The sequence below is a fragment of the Carcharhinus amblyrhynchos genome, chromosome 7 (genome assembly GCF_965287045.1).
Source record: "Carcharhinus amblyrhynchos chromosome 7, sCarAmb.v2.hapA, whole genome shotgun sequence".
Taxonomy (NCBI): Eukaryota; Metazoa; Chordata; class Chondrichthyes; order Carcharhiniformes; family Carcharhinidae; genus Carcharhinus; species Carcharhinus amblyrhynchos.
Genome location: NC_137330.1, coordinates 110,484,983 through 110,508,050, shown reverse-complemented (window position 1 = coordinate 110,508,050; position 23,068 = coordinate 110,484,983). Strand labels below are relative to the sequence as shown.

At 42.6% G+C, this 23,068-nt stretch overlaps 1 protein-coding gene across 1 annotated transcript in view; it reads left to right on the top strand.

The window, feature by feature from the left end:
* mertka (c-mer proto-oncogene tyrosine kinase a) overlaps positions 1-23,068 on the top strand; it is a 127,330-nt gene that overhangs the window by 4,780 nt on the left and 99,482 nt on the right. Inside the window, exons 2-3 of the mRNA XM_080193392.1 lie at positions 13,169-13,505; positions 14,413-14,513. Of these exons, the coding sequence (XP_080049518.1) occupies positions 13,169-13,505; positions 14,413-14,513 (438 nt within the window). The remainder of the gene's footprint in view (positions 1-13,168; positions 13,506-14,412; positions 14,514-23,068) is intronic.

Sequence of the window (23,068 nt, the reverse complement as noted above, 5' to 3'; positions counted from 1 at the left end):
AAGGAAAAACACAAAATGTTGTTGATGATTGGTTGAAAAATGCTTCAGTAGTGGTAAGTGTAATGTCCTAACAACTAGGGATTGTGGGTTTGAACAGAAAAAAGAAAAGACTGATTTGGTTTATTATTGTCACATGTATTAACATACAGTGAAAAATATTGTTTCTTGCGTACAGTACTGATAGAGCATACCGTTCATAGAGAAGGAAATGAGAAAATCAGAAAATTGTAGTACAGTCATAGCTAGGGTGTAGAGAAAGATCAATTTAATGCAAAGTAGGTCCATTCAAAAGTCTGACGGCAGCAGGGAAGAAGCTATTCCTGAGTCAGTTGGTACATGATTTCAAACTTTTGTATCTTTTTCCTGATGGAAAAAGGTGGAAGAGAGAATGTCCAGGGTATGTGGGGTCCTTAATTATGCTGGCTGCTTTGCCGAGGCAGCAGGAAGAGTAGACCGAGTCAATGGATGGGAGGCTGGTTTGCGTGATGGATTGGGCTACATTCACAACCTTTTGTAGCTTGTGGTCTTGGGCAGAGCAGGAGCCATACCAAGCTGTGTTACAACCAGAAAGAATGCTTTCTGTGGTTTTCATAGGCTGAATGAAAGCTGTTCTTTGCATCACGTACCAAGCTGATAGTAAAACAGCAGCCTGAGCGCGCACACAAATGACATCCCCATCAAATCATGTAATCAGCTCTTAAAGCAACTGGTAACCCTTTCTAAGATATAGCAGTGAGTAAGGTACAAGTAGGGTTTGTGTGCTCCAGAACTAACTGTACCCTTAGCCAAGCTGTTCCAGTACAGCTACAACACAGGTATCTACCTGGCAATGTGGAAATTGCTCAAGTATATCCTTTGCACAAAAGATAGGACAAATCCAACCCAGCAATTTACTGCCCCAGCAATCTCCTCTTGATCAGTGATAAGATGGAAAGTGCCACTGACAGTGCTATCAAGCAGCAATAACCTGCTCACTGATGCTCAGTTTGGATTCTGCCAGGGCCACTCAGCTCCCAACTTCATTATAGGCCTTGGTCCAAAATGACCACTACCATCGAGTAGGACAAGCGCAACAGACACATGAGAATGCCACCAGCTAGAGGTTCCCCTCCAAGCCACTCACCACCCTGATTTGGAAATATATCACCTGTCCTTCTCTGCTGCAGAATCAAGATCCTGGAATTCCCTCCCTAACAGCACTGTGGGTGTACTTATACCTCAGGAACTGCGAGGGTTCAAATAGGCAGCTCACAACCACCTTTTGAAGAGCAACTAGGGACGGGCAATAAATGCTGGCCGAGCCAGCAATGTCCAGAACCCGTAATTAAATTTTAAAAACTAATTGCAGAGAAGCGTTGATTCTTGTGTGGGTGGGTCTTTTTCTTTCAAGCAGTTTAATTTAGAAAAGGGTGCAAGAGGGCATTCTTTTTTATAGAACTTAGCTGAAATTTTGTGCTGACTAATATGGCTTAAAACCCTTGATAGCTGAAGGTTTCTACCAACAGTGAGTTTGACTTCTAATTAACCAAGTTTTTAATTAACCAAGCTGAGAGGAGAGTTCCTCGATGCAAGATGCCAAGTTTAAAAAAACACTAGAACCAAGAGCATTCTGACCCGAGCAGGCTGAGTTGAACTGGGAGTTTACAACCATGGGATAGTTGGAGGGGATTTGAAGGGACAGCCTTAATGGAAGTGAGTGGAGGGTGCAAGAAAACGTCAATCCTTGTACGAATCTTTGAAATAGTACTCAAACCAAGTAGTTAATCCTCCAATTTCTAGTAAGTGTCTGACTAGAGTTTTTTTGAGGTATAAGCCAAGTAATTGTAAAAGGATATTTGAATTCAAGTTTGTTTTTTAGTGTCACAAATAGGCTTACGTTAACATTGCAATGAAATTACTGTGAAATCCTCTAGTTGCCACATTCCGGCACCTGTTCAGGTACACTGAGGGAGAATTTAGCATGGCGAATGCACCTAACCAGCACATCTTTCGGACTGTGGGAGGAACCCAGAACACCTGGAGAAAAGCCTTGCAGACTCCGCACAGACGTTGACCCAAACTGGGAATCAAACCTAGGTCTCTGGCACCATGAGGCAGCAGTGCTAACCACTGTGCCCCTGAGAAGCTAAGAAATTTGGTTTAGAGTATGTTTTCATTGTACTTTCAATCTCTTTTGTGTAACTGACTTAAGATAGTATAGTTTTAGTATTCAGGTTTGATTTTTGTGTCATAAAATTCTTTTGTTTTAAACAGTGAACCTTGTGACTTTATTCTTTTAGTAAATACCAGGGTTTTGGATTTCTTCCAAAAGATAAGCACTACTAGTCTCTACTGAGATCATAACAATGGTACACAGCAAGGACCTGCTAACAGCAGCAAAGTGAATCATAAGTTTGTCTATTTTTCTGGTGGTGTTGGTTGGCTGGGAAGCAGTTGGCCTGGACATTTTTGCACCTTGAAAATCCATTGGAAATAAAATGCCTGAGTATAAGATTGTCACTTACAATAAAGCAGCACTCCTTTTGCATTTTGTAAAAAAGTCTGTAGCTGGAGTTAAGCCTGCAGTTTTCTGGTTTGGAGGTCACACTATCAGAGGAAACTGATGATGAGAAAGCAAATTTGCCCTTTCTTTAACATTCCTCCTTCAGTGATAGGAAGGTCAAAACCATGCAAGACCTCTAAGATGGATTCTAGATTTTATATTTTAATGTAAAACAATTGGAAATTTTGAGATTTTATTAAAAATATTAAACACTGAGGAACATAGAATTGCCTGAGTGAAAATCCAAAGGAAAATTTCATATTACAGCAACTCAATAAATTTTGTATTTTATCGTGTAAACTTCTTCACAAGTTTGATTCCCTAATGGCTGAAACTTAGTCCAGTGACTAAGTGAAACTTTCAAAGAAGGTATAGTACCCAATCTTCACTCTGGATTAAGTTAGTTCATCTCTCCTGGGGATATTTATCATTGGTGGTTTTGTCCTGAATGAGGAACAGTTTGAGGGAAAAGTCAACCAGGGATTTTCACCTGAGAATCGCACCCCTATCGCCACAAACACTGAAAGTGCTTCTTTAGTTGTTAGATGAGAATGGGATCAGGATGGTTGTAATACCCTCACTATTGTCTAATGTTTGCTATCTAGGTTCATGCTCCTTGTGTTGTCCTCGCAAAGCAATATCAATAATGTTTGCAAAAAGCAAAATACTATGGCTGTCGAAAATCTAAAATAAGAACAGAAAATGTTGAAAATACTCAGCAAATCTGGCAGCATCTGTGGAGAGAGGAACAGCAGACAGAATTTAGTGGTGGCAACATGGGTCCTGCCCACTGGTTGTAGATCTAGTGGGAACCCTGTGTTGCCTTTCTAGAGGAAGCTCAGTGCTGTTGTGAGATAATCAGGCAGTTAGCAGGACAGTGTCAGGCCTTCCATTGAATTAAGATCCTAGTATGGCAGTAATCCCACTCTGTGGCAGTTCTGCAATGCCAGCAGTGCCACTAGTAGTGGAGGCCACTGCTGGCATTGGACTGGGAACTGCCCAGTGTTTTGGCAATGGATCTTCCACAGTCAGGTAAATTGGGTGGCATAGGGTATCTAAAAAGAAAAGTTTTGACAGCAAAGCAAGGAGATGGCTTCCTGCAGGCTCACTTGTCTGCCTGATGCTGAGACCTTTAATCAGATACAAAGTGTCTTTGAACGTGGATCATCGCCCCCTCCTTAATTGACCTATAAGGACCTCAGTTGGCCTCTTTTACAGAGTAAATTGTAGTGGCACAGTGATTAGCACTTCAGATTAAAAATTAATCATTGCTACCAATGATTAAAAGTTGGTCAAAGAGGTAGGTTGCAAAACTTGAGTTGAAGGAAGAGATAGTGATATGGAGTTTTAATGAGTGAATTCTGGACATTTGGCCTGGACAGCTGAAGATGTGACTGTCAGTCATGGAACAAAGAACCAAAATTGGGGGAGAGCAGAAAGTGTGAAGGTATTTGGAGCTGGAGGAAGCTGGGAAGGTAGAGAGCAATGTTGAGAGATGGAGGTATTGCCAGACCGTGACATTGTTTGTTCAAAAGACTCCGTATCAACTACTTTCTGTGACGTGTCTTGTGTTGCTTAAATCTGTCCAATTATTGAAAGCAAATGAAATATAGAAATCATTGTCATATTCTTCACGTCGCACACCAATAATAGTCATTTTATAGTCGGATTGGAGTTTTATTTGTCGTCTTCTCCTTTTTAAAAATGTTGAAGAATGTTTAGTCTGCAGAAGAGACACACTATCTTGTCTTGTACTCAATCTCTCTCAAGTTTGGGAAAACTGGTAACTGGCAAGCTTGGCCACAAAAACTTCTGGCAGACACAAAGAATGTGAACTTTGAACTTTAATTTGGAGCTTTCTAACCGATTAATGAGGCTGGTTTGCTGATATCTATCCAATCAACAAGCAGCTTACCACTATCTGCATATAATCTTGGCTAATGTTAGCAGAGTCTTTGGAGTAGAAAGAAAATGAGAAACACTTGCATTTCTGTTGTGCCCTGAGTTCTGGAGTGGGACTTCAGTCCATGACATTTTGACCTCAAGCTCAGAGTGCTGACTTCTGATAATCTGGCATCACAACCAAACTCAATCTACTCCACATACTTATGCTTGCTTAGAGGGTGTGTATTTCCTGTTGCTGCTGTACTGAGATGCACTAACTCAGCCAGGACAGAAATTAAACCCAGTGCTAATAACTCAGTGACTCACTTGTTAAACTCACTGAATTAAGAATCAGGCAACTTCGTTTAGTGTCAGCCATGGGTTACTTGGTGGCACACTTGCCTCGGAGTTAGGAAGTGTGGGTTCAAGTCCCGCTCCAGGACTTGAACACAAAAATTAAGGCTGACTGAAGGAGTGCTGCAGTGCCATCTTTTGGATGAGATGCGAAACCAAGGCCCTGTCTCCACTCCAAAATGCATGTAAAAATTCCGATTGGGAATTATCCTCAGTGTCTCAGACAACATTTACCTTCAATCAGATTCACAGAAGCAGATTATTGTGTCATCATCATATTACTATTTGTGGGAGCTTATTGCATGCAAATTGGTTCTCATATTTTGTACATCAAAACTGACTACACTTCAGAAGTATTTATTGGCTGTCAAGTACTTTCACATGTCCTCTTCAAATATCATGAATGCACTATAAATGCAATATTTTTGAACAAGCTTAGCTGTAATCTAATCAAGGTTCAAAAGAAGTCTTAACTATCATACACATTTCTGACCTCCGTATTATAAAGGCACTGGAGAAATTGTGAAGGAGAAAAACCATAACTGAGGTTATCCTTATCAGAAGAGGTTGAAAGGTTATGCTGTTACAGGTGTGAAGAAGCTTGCGTGAAGTAGAAATACAGATGTGGATTTTTGTGGTCAAATCCCTGTCTCTTTGCCATACCATTTATATAATTCTATAAAGCACTGGGTGTAATCAAATCTTAATAAAGAGGTAGGTGCCTTGAGTCAGGCAAAATCAATCCTTTTCTGAGGAATAAGGGCTTTTACATTGAAGTTCAGGGAGACCTGTGACCGCTAAACACAATCCCTGCTGTTTACCTTCTTCAAAATAGACGTGTAAAGGCTAGAAATCTCCTCTGATCAGCTGGGAGGATAGATATCTGGCGCTGCAGAAACCCAAAAGCATCTTGTAAGATCCATGATTTTATACGGTTCATGGCAGTGAGCAACATCCCAGCCTTTTGTGCGGCTGAAACTGGTACATTAACATATTTTTATGAATCTGTCTTTCTGCTATTATTATAACAGTATTTGATGTTGAAATGCTAATCCTTCAGTACAGAGTCATGTTACTGAAATACACTGGAGAGGAACTAGTCCAAAAACAACATGCCAAGACAAAGTAAAATAGGCTTTATTGTGACATGCTCAATTTTTGAGTTTACTTTGTAGAAAGAATTGAATACTTAAAGCACTGATCTGTTTGACAGCTTACAATGTCAATATTCCCATGCTGACACAATAGTTAAGAAAGCCTACCAATGTCTCTATTTTCTCAGAAGACTGAGGAAATTCGACATGGCAGCTTTTATAGATGCACAATAGAAAACATTCTTTCTGGTTGTATCACAGCTTGGTATGGCTCTTGGTCTGCCCAAGACCGCAAGGACCTACAAAAGGTCATGAATGTAGTCCAATCCATCACACAAACCAACCTCCCATCCATCGACACTGTCTACACTTTCCGCCGTCTCAGCAAAGCAACTAGCATAATTAAGGACCCCATGCTCCCCGGACATTCTGTCTTCCACCTTCTTCCATTGAGAAAAAGATGCAAAAGTCTGAGGTCACATAACGACTGAGTCAAATAGCTTCTTCCCTGCTGCCATCAGACTTTTGAATGGACCTACCTCGCGTTAAGTTCATCTTTCTCTACACAGTAGCGATGACTGTAGCGCTACATTCTGCACTCTCTCATTTCCGTTGGTATGCATTGTCTGTATAGTGCACAAGAAACAATAAATCAAATCCATGAAAGTGATGCATTTGGTGAGGTGACTGCGAGCAGAGGATAATTTCAGGAAAAAACTAGCACTCAATGGATCGCCTCTTAAATTAGACTAGAGATACGCTCAGCATTATCTGTGGATAGCTAGCAGATGAATGATTGGCTTCAAGTTCCCATGGGCATTAACAAAATTGCCCAGGTATGTCCTGTACACAGGAAGCAGGACAAATCCAACCCAGCCAATTACTACCCTATCAGTCTACTCTCTGTCATCAGTAAGGTGTTGGAAGGGGCCACCAACAGTGCTATCAATGGTGTTGAACATGGCGCAATCATCAGTGAACATCCTCACTTCCGATCTTATGATGGATGGAAGGCTATTGATGATTCAGCTGAAGATGGTTAGGCCTAGGTAACAACCTTGAGGAATTTTGGCAGTCGGTGATTCATATCCTGAGACTTTAGTATCTTTTTCCCGATGAAAGAAGGTGGAAGAGAGAATGCGTGGGGTCCTTGATTATGCTGGTTGCTTTTCCGAGGCAGCGGGAAGTGTAGACAGTCTCAGTGGATGGGAGGCTGCTTTTTGTGTGATAGACTGAGCTTCGTTCACGACTCTTTGTGGTTTCTTGTGATCTTGGACAGAGCAGGAGCCATTCCAGCTGTGATACAACCAGAACAAATTCTCTCTATGGTATATCTGTAAAAGTTGGTAAGAGTCATAGCAGACATGCCAAATTTCCTTGGATTCCGGAGAAGGTTGATCCATTGGTGGGCTTTTTTAACTATAGTGTTGGCACTGGGGGAGCAGGACAGGTTGTTAGTGCTCTGGACACGTAGAAACTTGAAGATCTCGACCATTTCTGCTTCATCTCCATTGATGTAAACAGGGGCATGTTTCTCCTCTATGCTTCCTGAAGTTGATTATCTCCTTCATTTTGTTGATATTGAGGGAGAGGTTATTGTTGTCACACCAGATTCTCTTTCTCTTTCCTGTATTTCGTCTCATCATTGTTTGAGATCTGATCCATTACAGTGGTGTTATCAGCAAACTTGAAAATCAAGTTGGAGGGGATTTTGGCCTCACAGTCATAGGTATATAAGGGGTATAGTAAGGGGCTGAGAACACAGCTTTGTGGGGCACCAGTGTTGAAGATGGTCATGGAGGAGATGTTTTTGCCTATCCTTACTGATTGCAGTCTGTGGGTTAGGATGTCTAGGATCCAGTCCCTGAGGAGGAACTGAATCCTAGGCCCTGGAGTTTGGAGTTGAGTTTCATGGGAATAATAGTGTTGAAGGCTGAGCTGTAATCGATAAATAGGAGTCTGACACTGGTGTCTTTGTTATCCAGGTATTCCAGGGTTGAGTGTAGGGCCAGGGAGATGGTGTCTGTTGCTGCTGTAGGCAAACTGTAGTGGATCCAGACAGTCTTGGTGTTGGAATTGATTCGTGCCATGACTAACCTTTCGAAGCACTTCATAATGATAAATGTCAGAGCCATCGGATGATAGTCATTAAGCCACACTATCTGGCTTTTCTTTGGTACCAGGATGATGGTCGTCCTCTTGAAGCAGATAGGGACTTCAGACTGCTGTAAAGAGAGTTTAAAGATGACTGAGAATTCCCCCTTCAGCTAATCTGCACAGGATCTGAGTGCTCATCCGGGCCAGTCGCTTTCCATGGATTGAGTTTTGAGAAGGTTGCTCTGACATCTGAGATGGTGACCCCAGAATTAGGTTCGTCTGAGGCTTCTAGTATGAAGGATGCACTCTTGTTAATCTCTTGCTCAAAATGGGCATAGAGCGCAGTTAGCTCATTGGTAAGGAGTGCATTGGTACTGGCGATTTTACATGCCTTCATCTTGTAGTCAATTACAAACAAGGGAAAAGAACTCATAATATTGTACAACCCTTGAAAAATATGTAATGTTTCTATCAAAAAACCTCCTTAACCAAGACCCTTGTCACAGGTTTAATCCAGAAAGCAAGGATGCTCGTGTGATGCTGGAGCTGTGTCATTTGGTTAGATGCTGCAATTCTCTTGACTGACACACACACACACACACACACACACACACACACACACACACACACACACACACACACACACACACACACACAAAAGCTTAGAGTGAGAACAGCTTCCGAAAATACCAGGAGAGGGAGACTCTAGTTACTAGCTAGCAAACCACCAATCAGAATTTTCACTCCAGGAAGGCAAGAATACCTGCTTCTAGCTAGCCAGCGAATTTACAATACCGCGGAGAGAGAAACACTGCTTTTCAGTTTGATGCTCAAATACCTTCTAAACTAAAACAGCAGCTCAAAACTGAAAATGAAAGAATTCCTGTCACCTGATCTGTTACTCATTCTTCCCCTTAACAAAAAGGGGTTGTAAAATCCCAGACATTGTATGAAGCCCAGAGTAAAAAATAAACAAAACCCCATTTAAACCATTGAAGCAGCAATAAAAGGACTTGAAATCAGACAGCTCAGCAACAATCAAAAGCCTAAGCTGCTTATGACTGCAGAGAACATGACTTTAAAAAAATTCTTAAAGATACACTGGCATCACTTTTTTTTATGCTGGATCAATTTCTGTGGTAGGGCTGGTTTGAGCTGTGGAGGTTTAAAAAAAAGTTCATCTTCCCCCCCCCACCCCCATACAAAACAGTCAAATCCCTACTTCAGTCATATTGCTGGTGCGGGGTAAAGATGGACAGAAATAAAGACCGCCCACCCCCCACACCAAAAAAAGGGTTGGCAGTGCCCTATATAAAGTGAGGGAAAAGTGCAGAAGGAAACTGACAGATTAGAAAATTTAACAGAAACATAACATTTTTATCTGGTGCCATTTCATTTTGAGTAAACTTTGTTTTTCTTTTGTATTGTGTAGAATCTTAATTTCTTCCCAGCCCCTTTTTTGTCTCCTTGGGTTTTTCATTTTTTTGATTTTTCATCAGGCAGGTTGGACCCATAGAATCTCTACACCACAGAAGGAAGCCATTTGGCCCATAAAGTCTGCACTGACAGTCCAACCGTGCATTGATCATGGCCAAACCACCTAACCAGTACATTTATGGACTGTGGAAGGAAACCAGAGCACCTGGAGAAAATCCTCATAGACATAGGGAGAACATGCAAACTCCATGCAGATAGTCGCCCCAAGGCTGGGAATTAAACCCAGGTCCCTAGCACTGAGGCAGCAGTGCTGACTACTGTGTCACCATGTCGCCCTGATAGGTTGCTGCTAGCCTTTACAGGTGGTTACTCTGAAGCATTCACCAAGAAATGCTCAGAAATGAGTTTCCTTCTGTATTTTTCCCTCACTTTATATAGGAACGCTGGTTAGGCCACATTTGGAGTACTGCGTCCAATTCTGGTCGCTGCACTACCAGAAGGACGTGGAGGCTTTGGAGAGAGTGCAGAGAAGGTCTACGAGGATGTTGTCTGGTATGGAGGGTCTTAGCTATGAGGAGAGATTGGGTAGACTGGCGTTGTTCTCCCTGGAAAGACAGAGAATGAGGGGAGACCTAATAGAAGTGTACAAAATTATGAAGGGCATAGAATAGGGTGAATAATGGGAAGCTTTTCCCCAGGTTGGAGGTGACGATCACGAGGGGTCACGGGCTCAAGGTGAGAGGGGCGAGGTATAACTCCGATATCAGAGGGACTTTTTTATGCAGAGGGTGGTGGGGACCTGGAATGCGCTGCCAAGTAGGTGGTGGAGGCAGACACACTGGCATCATTTAAGAATTACCTGGATAGTCACATGAGCAGCCTGGGAATGGAGAGATACAAATGAATGGTCTAGTTGGACCAATGCGTGGTACAGGCTTGAAGGGCCAAAGGGCCTGTTTCCTGTGCTGTACTGTTCTTTGTTCTTTGAAGCTGCCAACCCTTTTCTCAGTATGGATGTGTGGTTTTTATTCCTATCCGTCTGTACCCCGCACCAGCAATGTGACTGAAATAGGAATTTGACTGCCTTGGGCAGGGGATGAAACTTTTTTTTAACCCCCACAGTCCAAACCAGCAACCTTTCTATATTTGGCAGCAACTTCAGAAAGTTACTATTGTTTAGCAATTGACAGATTAGAAAATTTAACAGAAATGTAACGTTTTTATCTGATGAAACAAATGCCTTTTTAATTAGTAGATAGGGTTCCCAGCTGTTACTCTGCAGAATGTCCTTGGCCTGATCAGTCGTGTAGAATTGTTGACAAGCATGCTGACAAGCCTAACGTATATTGTGCCAAGTCGTATGTTTCGAAGTGATCCTCAGTTTGAAAATGTTATGTGTGTCTGCTGTTCTCCCCATTGTGTTTGGAGCTTTGTCACTGTAGATGTAGTCGGTGTTTATTAACTCAAGAGTGGAGCTGCCAGATGACATACATATTTGTCTGAGCTGTCAAGTGTTGCTGAACAAATGGATAAATCGCAAAAACACTTCATTAAGGCATGGGATGATTCCGAATGTGTAATCCGAGTGATACACTTTCTTGCAATTATTTGAGTGGTGAAGGATGGACAGTAAATTACGGGAAGGCATCTGGGATTTTTTTATCCAAACCAATCCCAACAGTTGCTGCTGAGCCACACTGGAAAATTTGTCCTCTATGGTGGGCAGCATGGTGGCACAGTGCTTAGCACTGCTGCCTCACAGTGCAAGGGACCCAGTTCAATTCCCAGTTTGGGTCATTGTGCGGAGTTTGCACGCTCTCACCGTGCCTGTGGGTTTCCTCCGAGTGCTCCGGTTTCCTCCCACAGTCTGAAAGACGTATTGGTTAGGTGCATTGGCCGTGCTAAATTCTCCCTCAGTGTACCCAAACAGGCGCTGGACAAGGAGATTTTCAGTAATTTCATTGCAGTGTTAATGTAAGCCTACCCATGACACTAATGATGTGGAGTTGCCAGCGTTAGACTCGGGTAGGCACATTAAGTAGTCTCTCAACACCAGGTTAAAGTTGAACAGGTTTATTTAGTAGCATGAGTTTTCAAAGCACTGCCCCTACATCAGGTGAGTGATGAATTCATTAGGTTCACTCACCTGATGAAGGGGCACTGCTCCAAAAGCTCGTGCTCCCAAATAAACCTGTTGGGCTTTAACCTGGTGTTGTGAGACTACTTACTCTGAAACTAATAAATAAACTTTAACTTAAAAATGTTTCACATAACCATACATTCACTGAAATATGTACTTTATATATAGTTGCAGATTCTGTACTTTACACTACAATTATGCACTTTGCTTTGAGTTATCAGATGCATCCCCAGCCTTTTGAAATTGTTTGCAAATCAAATCACACCCATAACCGTTTAAATCCAGGTTATACAATCCTAGATGCCTACATACCATTCCTCCAAGACCAATATACTCTTTGGGAAATGGAGTGTACTGAACTATCCACAATATGGCAGTTGTGGTCTGAACAGGGCTTCATATAGCTGTAGAATCATTTTTGCTCCTTGTATTCTAGTCATCTAGATTTAAAGGCCATGAGCTTTGATTAGATCATAGAGCAGCACAGCACAAGAATAGGTTCTTAAGCCCACAATGTTGCGGCAAACATGATGCCAATTTAAACTAATCTCTTCTGCCTGCCTGTGGTCCATATCCCTCGATTTCTTGTATGTTCATGTGCTTATCTGCAAGCCCCTTAAATGCCCCTATTCTATCTGCCTGCACCACCTCCCCTGGCAGTTGCTTCCAGACACTGACCAATCTGTGTAAAAAAAAAACAAACCTACCCTTCACATCTCTTATTTTCTGAACGTTAAAATTTAAGGGTCAATGCACAGGGAGCAATGCTCTTCAGACCTCCACTGTTTCTAGCTCTTTGCCATTTAGAAAGCACTTTGTTTTATGCATTTATAGGTTCAAAGTGGAGGATCTTGCATTTTCTCACATTAGTATCCATTTGAGATAGTTTTGTACATTTACTTAATCAATCAACATCCATCCATCTGTGCCAATTTATAATCCGACTACCATCAAGTTATCAGCAAACTTAGATATGTGGTTTTCTAGTCCATCATGTATGTATTTAATAAACATACCATGTATTTAAGGCCCCAGTGCCAACCCTTGTTGCTATCTGGTAATTTGAGAATCTCTCCATTATTCTGACTTTCCGCCTCCTCCCTCCCAGCCAGTTTCCTGACCAGGTCAATAATTTGCCTTCAATTCCATGCACTTCAATTTTAGCTAAGGACTTGGTCAAATGCCTGTTGGAAATCCATGTTAATAATATCCACCCACTCCCCTATCCATTAATTTAGTCATCTCTTCAAAAAACACAAATGAATTCATCAGCTAAAGCCTACTCCCCACAAATCCATGCTGGCTAAGCATTTGGAAATTTTTCAAGTAGTCACTCATTCTGTCTTAATCTATTCTGTGGAAATTATTACAGTTTATACTGGGTTAGCTGGTCTATAATTGCCTGGTTTCCCTCTGTCACCTTTCTTAAATATCAGAGTGAAGTGCTCAATTTGCCAGTCTAAGGGACTAATTCCCAGACCTGTAAGCAAGGCCATGAATCTTCAGCTTTCAGATGTTAACTTTGACTTCCATACTTTATATACATTATTTGGTGTCTATCAGAGCCCTAATGATACAAGACATTGAAATAATTAAAGAATGTAATTTGTTGTCCACCAGATGGTTCCTATGTGCCTCCCTTAATCGAAGTGCCACCAACAAATGTGCCAATGCCAGCTGGAGAACTGCAAGTTACTGCCCAAAGCAACAGTGACTTTACGTTTGCAGCAAAGATTCACGAACAGATTAGATTCAAGCCTGGAGCAGCAGACATCGTAATATCTCAAGGCAACCCTGTAAACTTCAACTGTTCCATTGACGTACCTAGTGTGTTCCAGGATCTGCCTATTCAGTGGCTGAAGAATGGTAAAGAACTAATGGATGGCCATCGTTGTTTCTACAAAGGGATTGCTTTTGTTGTCAGTGAAGTCAAATCCAGAATTCTCAGCAGCTGCAGGTAAAGGAATGTCTTCTTTTGGTTTGAGAGAACTGTTTTTGTATTCCCGTTTATCTCCCTCAGAATATTTTACAACAGTCTACCTTTATTTCTTAAAAAAAAGCTTCAGCAATAAAACTTATAATGTAGTCCTTTTTGTCTCCCTTGGGATTTCTCCTGGAGTCTACAACTGTGTCCTGAGACATGCACACGCACACAGAGACACGCATCCATCTGAAACAATATTAGGCCAAAGCCAGGTACTGTATTACAACAGGTCTGGGAGCAAGGAGAGGGACAATAGGGAGCAGACAGTTGGAAGATGCACAATACAAAAGCCATGAATAGGAAGATTAATGAACAAAGGGTGGACATCTTGCACTCAAGCAGTGTTGCTGTTGCAGAACACGTTGACATTTCCAACTTTGAGGAGTGAATGCAGGTTAATGGTGAATTGTTCCAGATGGCAATGGACAGTGGAAAAGAAGATTACTTGTGGTAAATGGTATTTACGTAGAACCACTGTAGCAAGTAGCCATCTGCTTTTGAAAAAACATCCCACCTATGCCCATAATCCTGCGCATTTACCATCTAACCTATACGTCTTTGAACATGGAGGGGGCAATTTAGCATAGCCAATCCACCTAACCTACACATCTTTGTACTGTGGGAGGAAAAGGAACTCCTGGAAGAAACCCATGGAGACACTGAGAACATGCAAACTCCACACAGTCAGTCAAGACCAGAATCAAACCTAGGACCTAGCAGATAAGACTTCCCTTTTAAATGACTTCAGGTGCAAGATCTTTATTGAAATTCCTGAAGTGGGTGCAGGGCTGGGTGGATGTGAAAGTAGGGATGGGAATGCTTTTGTAAAAATCAAGCCCAATGCATCTTGAGAACAGTCAATGCTTTTTTTTTTCCACAGCATCGAAAGGGTACAGTATTCTGACGCTGGTGCCTACAACTGTAGGATAATGATCTCCAATGTATCCATTGAATCAGAGACAATCAATCTCCAGATAGAAGGTATGACTTTCACTACAGCACATCACTTTGGAAGTGTCACATTGCTTGGTCAGTGATTTGTAACAACTTTCTGAATAGATGGAAAAAAGGAAATGGGACATTTAGTAATTGATTAAATGGCATCAGGAATTAAGCCATACTTATGAGGTGAGATACAGTAATCATCTTGTGACGATACTGTGCCTTTAAGAAACATTTTAAAATTGTATTTCTTTGCAGGTTTTTTCCAAGCAGCTCCTAGCATTTTGTTTTGGCACTGTTTTGTCTGCAGCCAGTGTCCTCTAATTGTGACTGAAGCAATATAATGGACATGATGTTTATTTTTAATCTGGGCTAATGCAGTGTCCTGGGGTTTTATGATCCGTTTGGAATTGCTGGGTGATTGAGAGGTTAGGTATTGCTTGGGGACAGTTGTTTTTCTACAGAAAACTCCACGGTTTAATTTCATTTTTCTTAGATCGTGTTTGGGCATGAGACAGAAAGCACTGTCTCTTGTTTTCCCCTCTCTCTGAAGTTGAAAATTCTGCCGTCTGTGAGCTGCTGTTAGAAGCTGCTGGAGCCAGGCAGTGTCTCTGTCTCTGTCTCCCTCTCTTCAGAGGCTTTTTGGAAAGTTTGAGGACTGGAAAGTCTCAGTTTTAATTCAACATTCAAAGGACCAGTTCACAGTAACACAGCAGGTGTTAAAAAGTTGCAAAATCCAGCATCATGTGAGCATACTTTTAGTGTTGAGTCTAGAAGGAGGCGTATGTTTGCCAGTTGTTGTTTGACTTGGAACATCATAGCTAGCTATTTAGGCTTATACAATATCATGTTTGGCTCTTGTAACTGTATTCTTAAATAAACTTTGTTTAATAAAAGCTTCCTAGTGGGTTGCTTGAATCATACCTGGAGTGAAACACCTTATGCTCACCCATGCCAAATTCAAATATAAAAACTTGACCCTATCTTCATAAAACACCTTGAGTTTCTGGCCTGAGTTTTTTAACAATCTCCATTAAGGTAGCAAAGACTAAGTGACTATTTAGTCAAGGCTTTATAGTTATGATGGATTTTGAGGTGGTGAAAGGGTAATATACAAATGTTTCGCAACTCATTGATGAGCTAGAAGGTTGGTCAATTTAGAATGATCACTGAAGGTTGTGGAGAGTGATTGACAATTTTCTTGCCAAAAAATTTGTGGAATGCTTTGCCAAAGGTAAAAATTGTTGCAACTCAAAGAGAGAGTTGATTTTTAAAAAATGAAGCTGAAATAAATACTGAACTGTACTCAGTTTTGGTCGCCTTGTGATGTTATTAAACTGGAGAGAGTGTAGAAGAGATTTACAAAGATGTTCCCAGGACTCAAGAAACTGAGTTATAGGACAGATTGGAAAGGCTAGGATTTCTTTCCTTGAATGTAGTAGAGTGAGGGGTGATCTTATAGAGGTGTATAAGATCATGAGGGGCATGGACAGAGTGAATGCATTGAGTCTTGTCCCCAGGGTTGGGGAATCAAGAACTAAGGGCACAGGTTTAAGTTATGGAGTCAGAGGTTTACAGCATGGAAACAGGCCCTTTGGCCCAACTTGTCCATGTTGCCCTTTCTTTTTTTTAAACCCCTAAGCTAATCCCAAAGGCCCCCCTTTGGCCCATATCCATCTTATCCAGGTAACTGTCCAAATGCTTTTTAAAAGACAAAATTAGACCTGCCTCCTCTTCTACCTCTGGCAACTTGTTCCAGACAGTCACTATCCTTTGTATGAAAATTGCCGCTCTGGACACTTTTGAATTTCCCCTCTCACCTCAAAGCTATACCTTCTAGTTTTAGACTCCCCTACCTTTGGGAAAAGATATTGACTATCTAGCTGATCTATGCCCCCCATTATTTTATAGACTTCTGTAAGATCGCCTCTCAGCCTTCTACGCTCCAGAGAAGAAAGTTCCAGTCTATTCAGCCTCTCTTTATAACTCAAATCATCAAGTCCCATTAGCATCTTTGTAAATCTTTTCTGCACTCTTTCTGGTTTAATAATATCCTTTCTATAGTAGGGTGACCAGAACTGTACACAATATTCCAAATGTGGCCTTACCAATGTCTTGTAAACTTTAACAAGACATCCCAACTCCTGTATTCAATATTCTGACCAATGAAACCAAGAATGCTGAATGCCTTCTTCACCACTCTGTCCACCTGTGACTCCACTTTCAAAGAGCTATGAATCTGTACCCCTAGATCACTTTGTTCTGTAACTCTCCCTAATACCCTATCATTGACTGAGTAAGTCCTGCCCTGGTTTAGTCGACCAAAATACATCACCGCGTTTATCTAAATTAAACTCCATCTGCCATTCGTCAGCCTATTGGCCCAAATGATCCTGTTGCAATCGAAGATAACTTTCTTCTTTGTTCACTATGCCACCAATCTTTGTGTCATCTGCAAACTTACTAACCATGCCTTCTATATTCTCACCCAATCATTAATATAAATGACAAATAACAGTGGGCCCAGCACTGATCCCTGAAGCACACCACTGGTCACAGGCCTTCAGTTTGAAAAGCAACCTCTACAACCACCCTTTGGCTTCTGTCAAAAAGCCAATTTTATATCCATTTAGATATCTCACCCTGGATCCCATGAGATTTAACCTTATACAGCAACCTATCAAGTGGTACCTTGTGAAAGGCTTTGCTAAAGTCCATGTAGACGACATCAATTGCGCTGCCTTCATCTACCTTCTTGTTACCCCTTCAAAAACTCAATCAAATTTGTGAGGCATGATTTTCTACTCTCAAAGCCATGCTGACTGTACCTAATCAGTCCTTGCGTCTCAAAATGCCTGGAGATCCTGTCAAGTTAAGAGGGGCAAGAATTAAAGGGAACCTGAGGACAACCCCTCAGAATGATAGGGAGTGGGATAGCTTGATCTTGGATTTGGACATAGCTCGGCACAACATTGAGGGCCAAAGGCCTTGCACTGTGCTGTACTATTCTATGTTTCTATGTAACTATTTTACACAGAGGATTGTACATATGTGGAATGAGCTGCTGGAAGAAGTGATTGAGGCAGGGACATTTAAAAGGCATTTGGACAGATACATGGATAGGAAAGGTTTGGAGGGATATGTGCCAAACGCAGGCAAATGGTGTTAGCTTAGATGGGCATTTTAGTTGACAGGGACCAGCTGAGCCGAAGGGCTCCATGCCATTGATTTTATGAAATATAGGAATATGGAGAGAATAGAGTGGTGGGATTCGTTTTCAATTGCCATGGATAGGAGCAGGTACAAATATGATGAGCTTAATAGTTTCCTCTTCAACTACAAACTTCCGAGATTATATAGATGTATGTTTTGAGGTTGAATACCATCTGCAATTTAGTTTAAAGTTTAATTATTACTGTTGCAAGTAGGCTTACATGAACATTGCAATGAAGTTACTGTGAAAATCCCCTAGTTGCCACACTGCAGTGCTTGTTCAGGTACATTGAGGAAGAATTTAGCATGGCCAGTGCACTGAATCAGCACGTCTTTCAGACTGTGGGAGGGAACCGGAGGAAACCCATTATAAGTCATGGGGAGAATGTGCAGACTGTGCACGGACAGTGACCCAAGCTGGCAATTGAACCCAGGTCCCTGGTACTGTGAGGCAGTAGCACTAGCCACTGTGCCACCATGCTGCCCATTGATTCTCAACGTCTGCCACCTGTCCAAGTTGTGCAGTTTTATTCTATATTTCAATATATAAGCACATAGTTTTATGGTCCTTTTTATTGGACTGTTTGTGTGGGAATAGTGAGGGACCCATAAAATTTCCCGGAGGCCTTCCCACCACTTTTGCGCCTGCCCCAACCTCTCCACAGATTTACAGTGAAACAGGCGAGGCATAGGCCAGCACTTGCTCCAATTGAGACCCTTAAGTGGGCAGTTTGTATGCTGGTGGGAGCGATTCTGGAGCAGGGTTGCCTGGCAAGTTGCTCTGCTCAGGCTTCCTCCGGTAGGAAGAGAAGACCCAGCTCCTTCAAGAACCGCTGTCTTTTCACATCAGGTACCACCATATCCACTATCTGCTAGCCCCTACATCTCTACATTAAGATCACACCCAATCTTCTCAGCTCTCCACCTTGCTGTGAGGCCACCCACGCTTACCTAATTCTGGGTTCGAGGACTTTGACTCTGGAGAGACAGCTTGTATTCCCAGTTCTGGCCACTGCTGCTACTGGCACTGCTGGGACAACAGGTTTGCTGGCAGCTCTATTTTCCTTCAGTGCAGAAGTAGGCCATTCAGCCCATCGAGCCTGCACCGTCAACAATCATACCCAGGCCCCATCCCCATAACCCCATGTATTAACACATTCCATATTTAGCTTGAGGTATGACTTCTCTTGAGTGAGGGAGCAAAGTCCTGTCTGCAGCCAATTAACACTCCTTAGAGCAGTAAATGACTGTAAGGCAGTCAGTATTGGCAAGGTTATATTCCCCACTGACTCTTCAGAGAGCAGGCCAAGAAAATCCACCATCCAAAGAATCCCATACCCCATATCGTTTATCTCTATCAAATGGAACATCAAAAAACGCAGCAGTCCAAGCACTGATGCTTGGGGGAACACTTCGCAAAACTGGCATCAATGGATATCATGGGGCAAACTCTCTGCTAGAACAAAGAAAAGTACAGCATGGGAACAGACCATTTGGCCATCCAAGCTTGTACTGACTTATGCACTGACTGACTGTATGCACGCTGTCTGACTGAACTAAAACCCCCTGTCCTCCTGGGGACTATATCCCTCTATTCCCATCCTATTCATGTATTTGTCCAGACACCCCTTAAAAGTCACTACTGTATCTGCTTCCTCTACCTCCCCAACAACGAGTTTGAGGCACCCACCATCCTCTGTGTAAAAAAAAAAAATCTGCCTCGTACATCTCCTTTAAACCTTGCCCCTCGCACCTTAAACCTGTGTCCTCTAGTAGTTGACTCTTCCACCCTGGGAGTTGGAGTCAGACCTAGTAATTTGGAAGGTGGTTGTGGCGGTTAGTCATCTCAGGTCCAGGACATTTCTGCAGGTATCCTTCCGTCATAAGATCAGAAGTGACACTGTTTGCAACATCTCAGATACTGAAGCAGTCTGTGTTCAAATGCAACAAGTTCTGGACAATATCCAGGCTTGGGTTGACAAACAGCAAGCCACACAAATGCCAGGCAATGATCATCACCAATAAGACTCATTCTAACCATCGTTCCCTGACATTCAATGGTGTTGCTATTACTAAATCCCAACGTTCTTGGAGTTACCATTGGTCAGGAACTCAACCAACTTGCCACATAAACACAGTGGCTACATGAGCCGGTCAGAGGCTAGGAATACTGCGGTGACTAACTCACCTCCTGACTCCCCAAAGCCTTCCACCATCTACCAGGCACAAGCAAGGAGTGTGATGGAATACTTCTCACTTGCCTGGGTGGGTACAACTCCTGGGAGTCTCTCCCGAATGACATTGTGGGTCAATCCACAACATGTGGACTGCAGTGTTTCAAGAAGACAGTTTACCACCACCTTCTCAAGGGCAACTGGGAATGGGCAATAAATGCTGGCCAGCCAGCGACGCCCATGTCCCACAAATAAAAAAAAACTATGGCTCACCATTCTCCAGTCATAATTCCCTGCTTTTCATCCTTAAGCCAATACTACTACAATGCTTTCTTAAAATCCACACAGGCAACATATATTGTATTCTCTTCAACCTTCTGTGTCCCTTCTGGGCTAAAAAAACATTATCCTAAATCCCCCCCCACTAATTATTCCAGCAATTACTTTAAAAATCTATGCCCTCTCTCTATTGACCCTTCTGTGTTGAAGAAATAGTTAATTCCCTAAATTTCTCTGTCAAGCATCTTGTAAGTTTGTGCAACGTAATTAAATCTCCCCTCAACTTCCTCTATTCTCTGCTCAGCCTATCCAATATTTCCTCTCACAAAACTTCTCCAGTCCTAGTAACATTCTCTTCAATCTCCTAAGTACCCTGGGTGTGATTAACCTGAATCGGCTCTTAAGCGCCCACGTCAGTGGGAGAACCGGAGTGTTTCCTGTTGGCATTGGAATCGCCTGTCAGGTGGCATTCACCCACCATTAGCCTGAAAAAATATTCCGAGGGGGAATCCGGCCAACTGGCCCGAATTTTGAGAGATCGGGGCATCCTTTTAACCAGGTCTTTGCAGACCAGAATGGAAATGGTGACCCCACTGCTGACAAGGGGAGCACTCTGGGCAAAGAGGGGCATCCTCCCCCCTCCCCCACCCTAACCTACCCCTCAGCAAAAAATGGCATCTCCTCCCCATCAACCCTGAGCAAAGAGGGGCATCCTTCCCCCAAACCCGTCAATTCTCAGCAAAAAGGGGTATCCTCCCCCTCCTCCCCCACCACAACTAACCCCTTAGCTAAGAAAGGCATTAGCCCTCCCACTCCACCCGTCCTCCCCTGCTCCACACCACACAGGCACGGGGGTAACCCAACCGCATTCTTTAATGCAGTGACCACAGTTGTAACCAGGACTGTGTTGTAGTCGAACTAACATTTTATACATTAACCTCCCTGCCCTTGTATTCCAAATTAATTTAATGAAGGAAATAACCCATTTGCCTTCATAATCGCTTCGTCACTTTTATCAGTTTCCTTTGGGGAACTGGGGATCTGCAGTCCCAAGGTACTACCATTCCTCTACAATTAGAGTATCCTGCCATTTATTTAATCTCTTGCTTTGCTTTCGCTCTCGCTCTCCAAATGCATTATCTGGTGCTTATCCAGATTGAATTACATTTGCCATTTTTCTGTTCACCTGACCAGTCCTGCTGTTTACATCCTTCTTCCTCATTAACAATACAATGTTCGTATTATTCATAGACTCTTCTGTCATGGCCCTGCGTTTACATTCAAATCTAAATCATGGATAGTCAGGTTGAGAACCAAGGAGCGCCACAAAACCTGACTGGAAACAAACCTTCAGTTACAAAAGGATCTGTCAATCATTGATTCCTGCCGATGGAGCTATTTTAGAGCCAAAGGTTTTGCAGCACAGAAAGAAGCTCCTGGTCAGCACAGTGGTTAGCACTGCTGCCTCACAGTGCCAAGGACAAGGGTCCAATTCTGGCCCTGGGTGACTGTGTGATTCTCCCCGTGTCTGTGTGGGTTTGCTCCGGGTGCTCTGGTTTCCTTCCATAATCCAAAGATATGCAGGTTAGGTGGATTAGCCATGGTAACTGCATGGGGTTGTAGTCTGGGCCTGGGTGGGAAGCTCATTCAGAGAATCAGTGCAAACTCAATGGGCCAGATGGCGTCTTTCAGAGTTGAGGAGGAACTTCTTCACTCAAAGGGTGGTGAATCTCTGGAATTCTCTGCCCGTTGAAGTGGTGGAGGCTACCTCGCTAAATATATTTAAGTCACGGGTAGATAGGTTTTTGATAAACAGAGCAATTAAGGGTTATGGGGAGAAAGCGGGAAAGTGGAACTGATCCACTTCAGATCAGCATGATCTTATTGAATGGCGGGGCAGGCTCGAGGGGCTAGATGGCCTACTCATGCTCCTATTTCTTATGGTCTTATGTTTCAGCACTGTAGGGGTTCTGTGGCCCGTCGTGTCTGCCCCAAACATCAAGCACCTATGTATTGTGATTCCATTTTGTGACAGTTCCCACCTCTACCACCCTTTCAGGCAGTGAATTCCAGATTCCCACCACCCTCTGGGTGAAAAAGTGTTCCCTCAAATTCCCCCTAAATCTCCTACCCCTTACGTTAAATCTATGCCCCTGGCTATTGACTCTTCCAAGTTCCTTCAAATCTACCCTTCTATCTTCTCTCACAATTTTGTACACCTCAATCAGATCCCCCCTCAGTCTTCCCTGCTCTAAGGGAACAACCCCAGTTTAACCAGCCTCTCCAAATCTGAAGTGCTGCAGCCTAGACAATATCCTGGAGAATCGCCTCTGCACCCTTTTTAATGCAATTTGGATTCAACTGCCATTTTCCTTCATCCAATAGACTTTTCCTCTCCGTCCAGTCTGCTATGTGGGTCCTTGCCAAAATCTATGTTGACTTCATCAGACACACTTCAACTCATCGACTTGTTTTGTTATTCTGTAACCTAATTTAATGCGGCACCCTTGTACCTCTGTCAGTTTAATCATTACGCATCTACTCTATTGAACAAAATAGATTTGTGTCCTTATTTCCTACCAAGTCAAATGTGGCAACAAAGGATGGGGGGAGAGATATGACTGAAGAGAGAGATTCTGAAAAGAGGGGAAGCATGGAAGGGGAATGTTTCCAAAAGTTCTTGTTCGTTTGGTGTGGGGGAAACTTGAGTCATAATCTGTGTTTCACTTCTCCTTCCTGTCATGGGTTATGTTATATACTCAAATTGCAAATCTCAGCAATAGGAATTGGAAAGGCTGCTTGGGTGGAGTCAGAGATCTTGGGGCCATTAAGGCAGCTGTTAGAAACAACTCGTGCAAGAGTTATTGTGACTAAAACCTTGGTGAAGGTATTGAGGTTGCCAAAATGGTAGAGCAGTACCCCAGCATG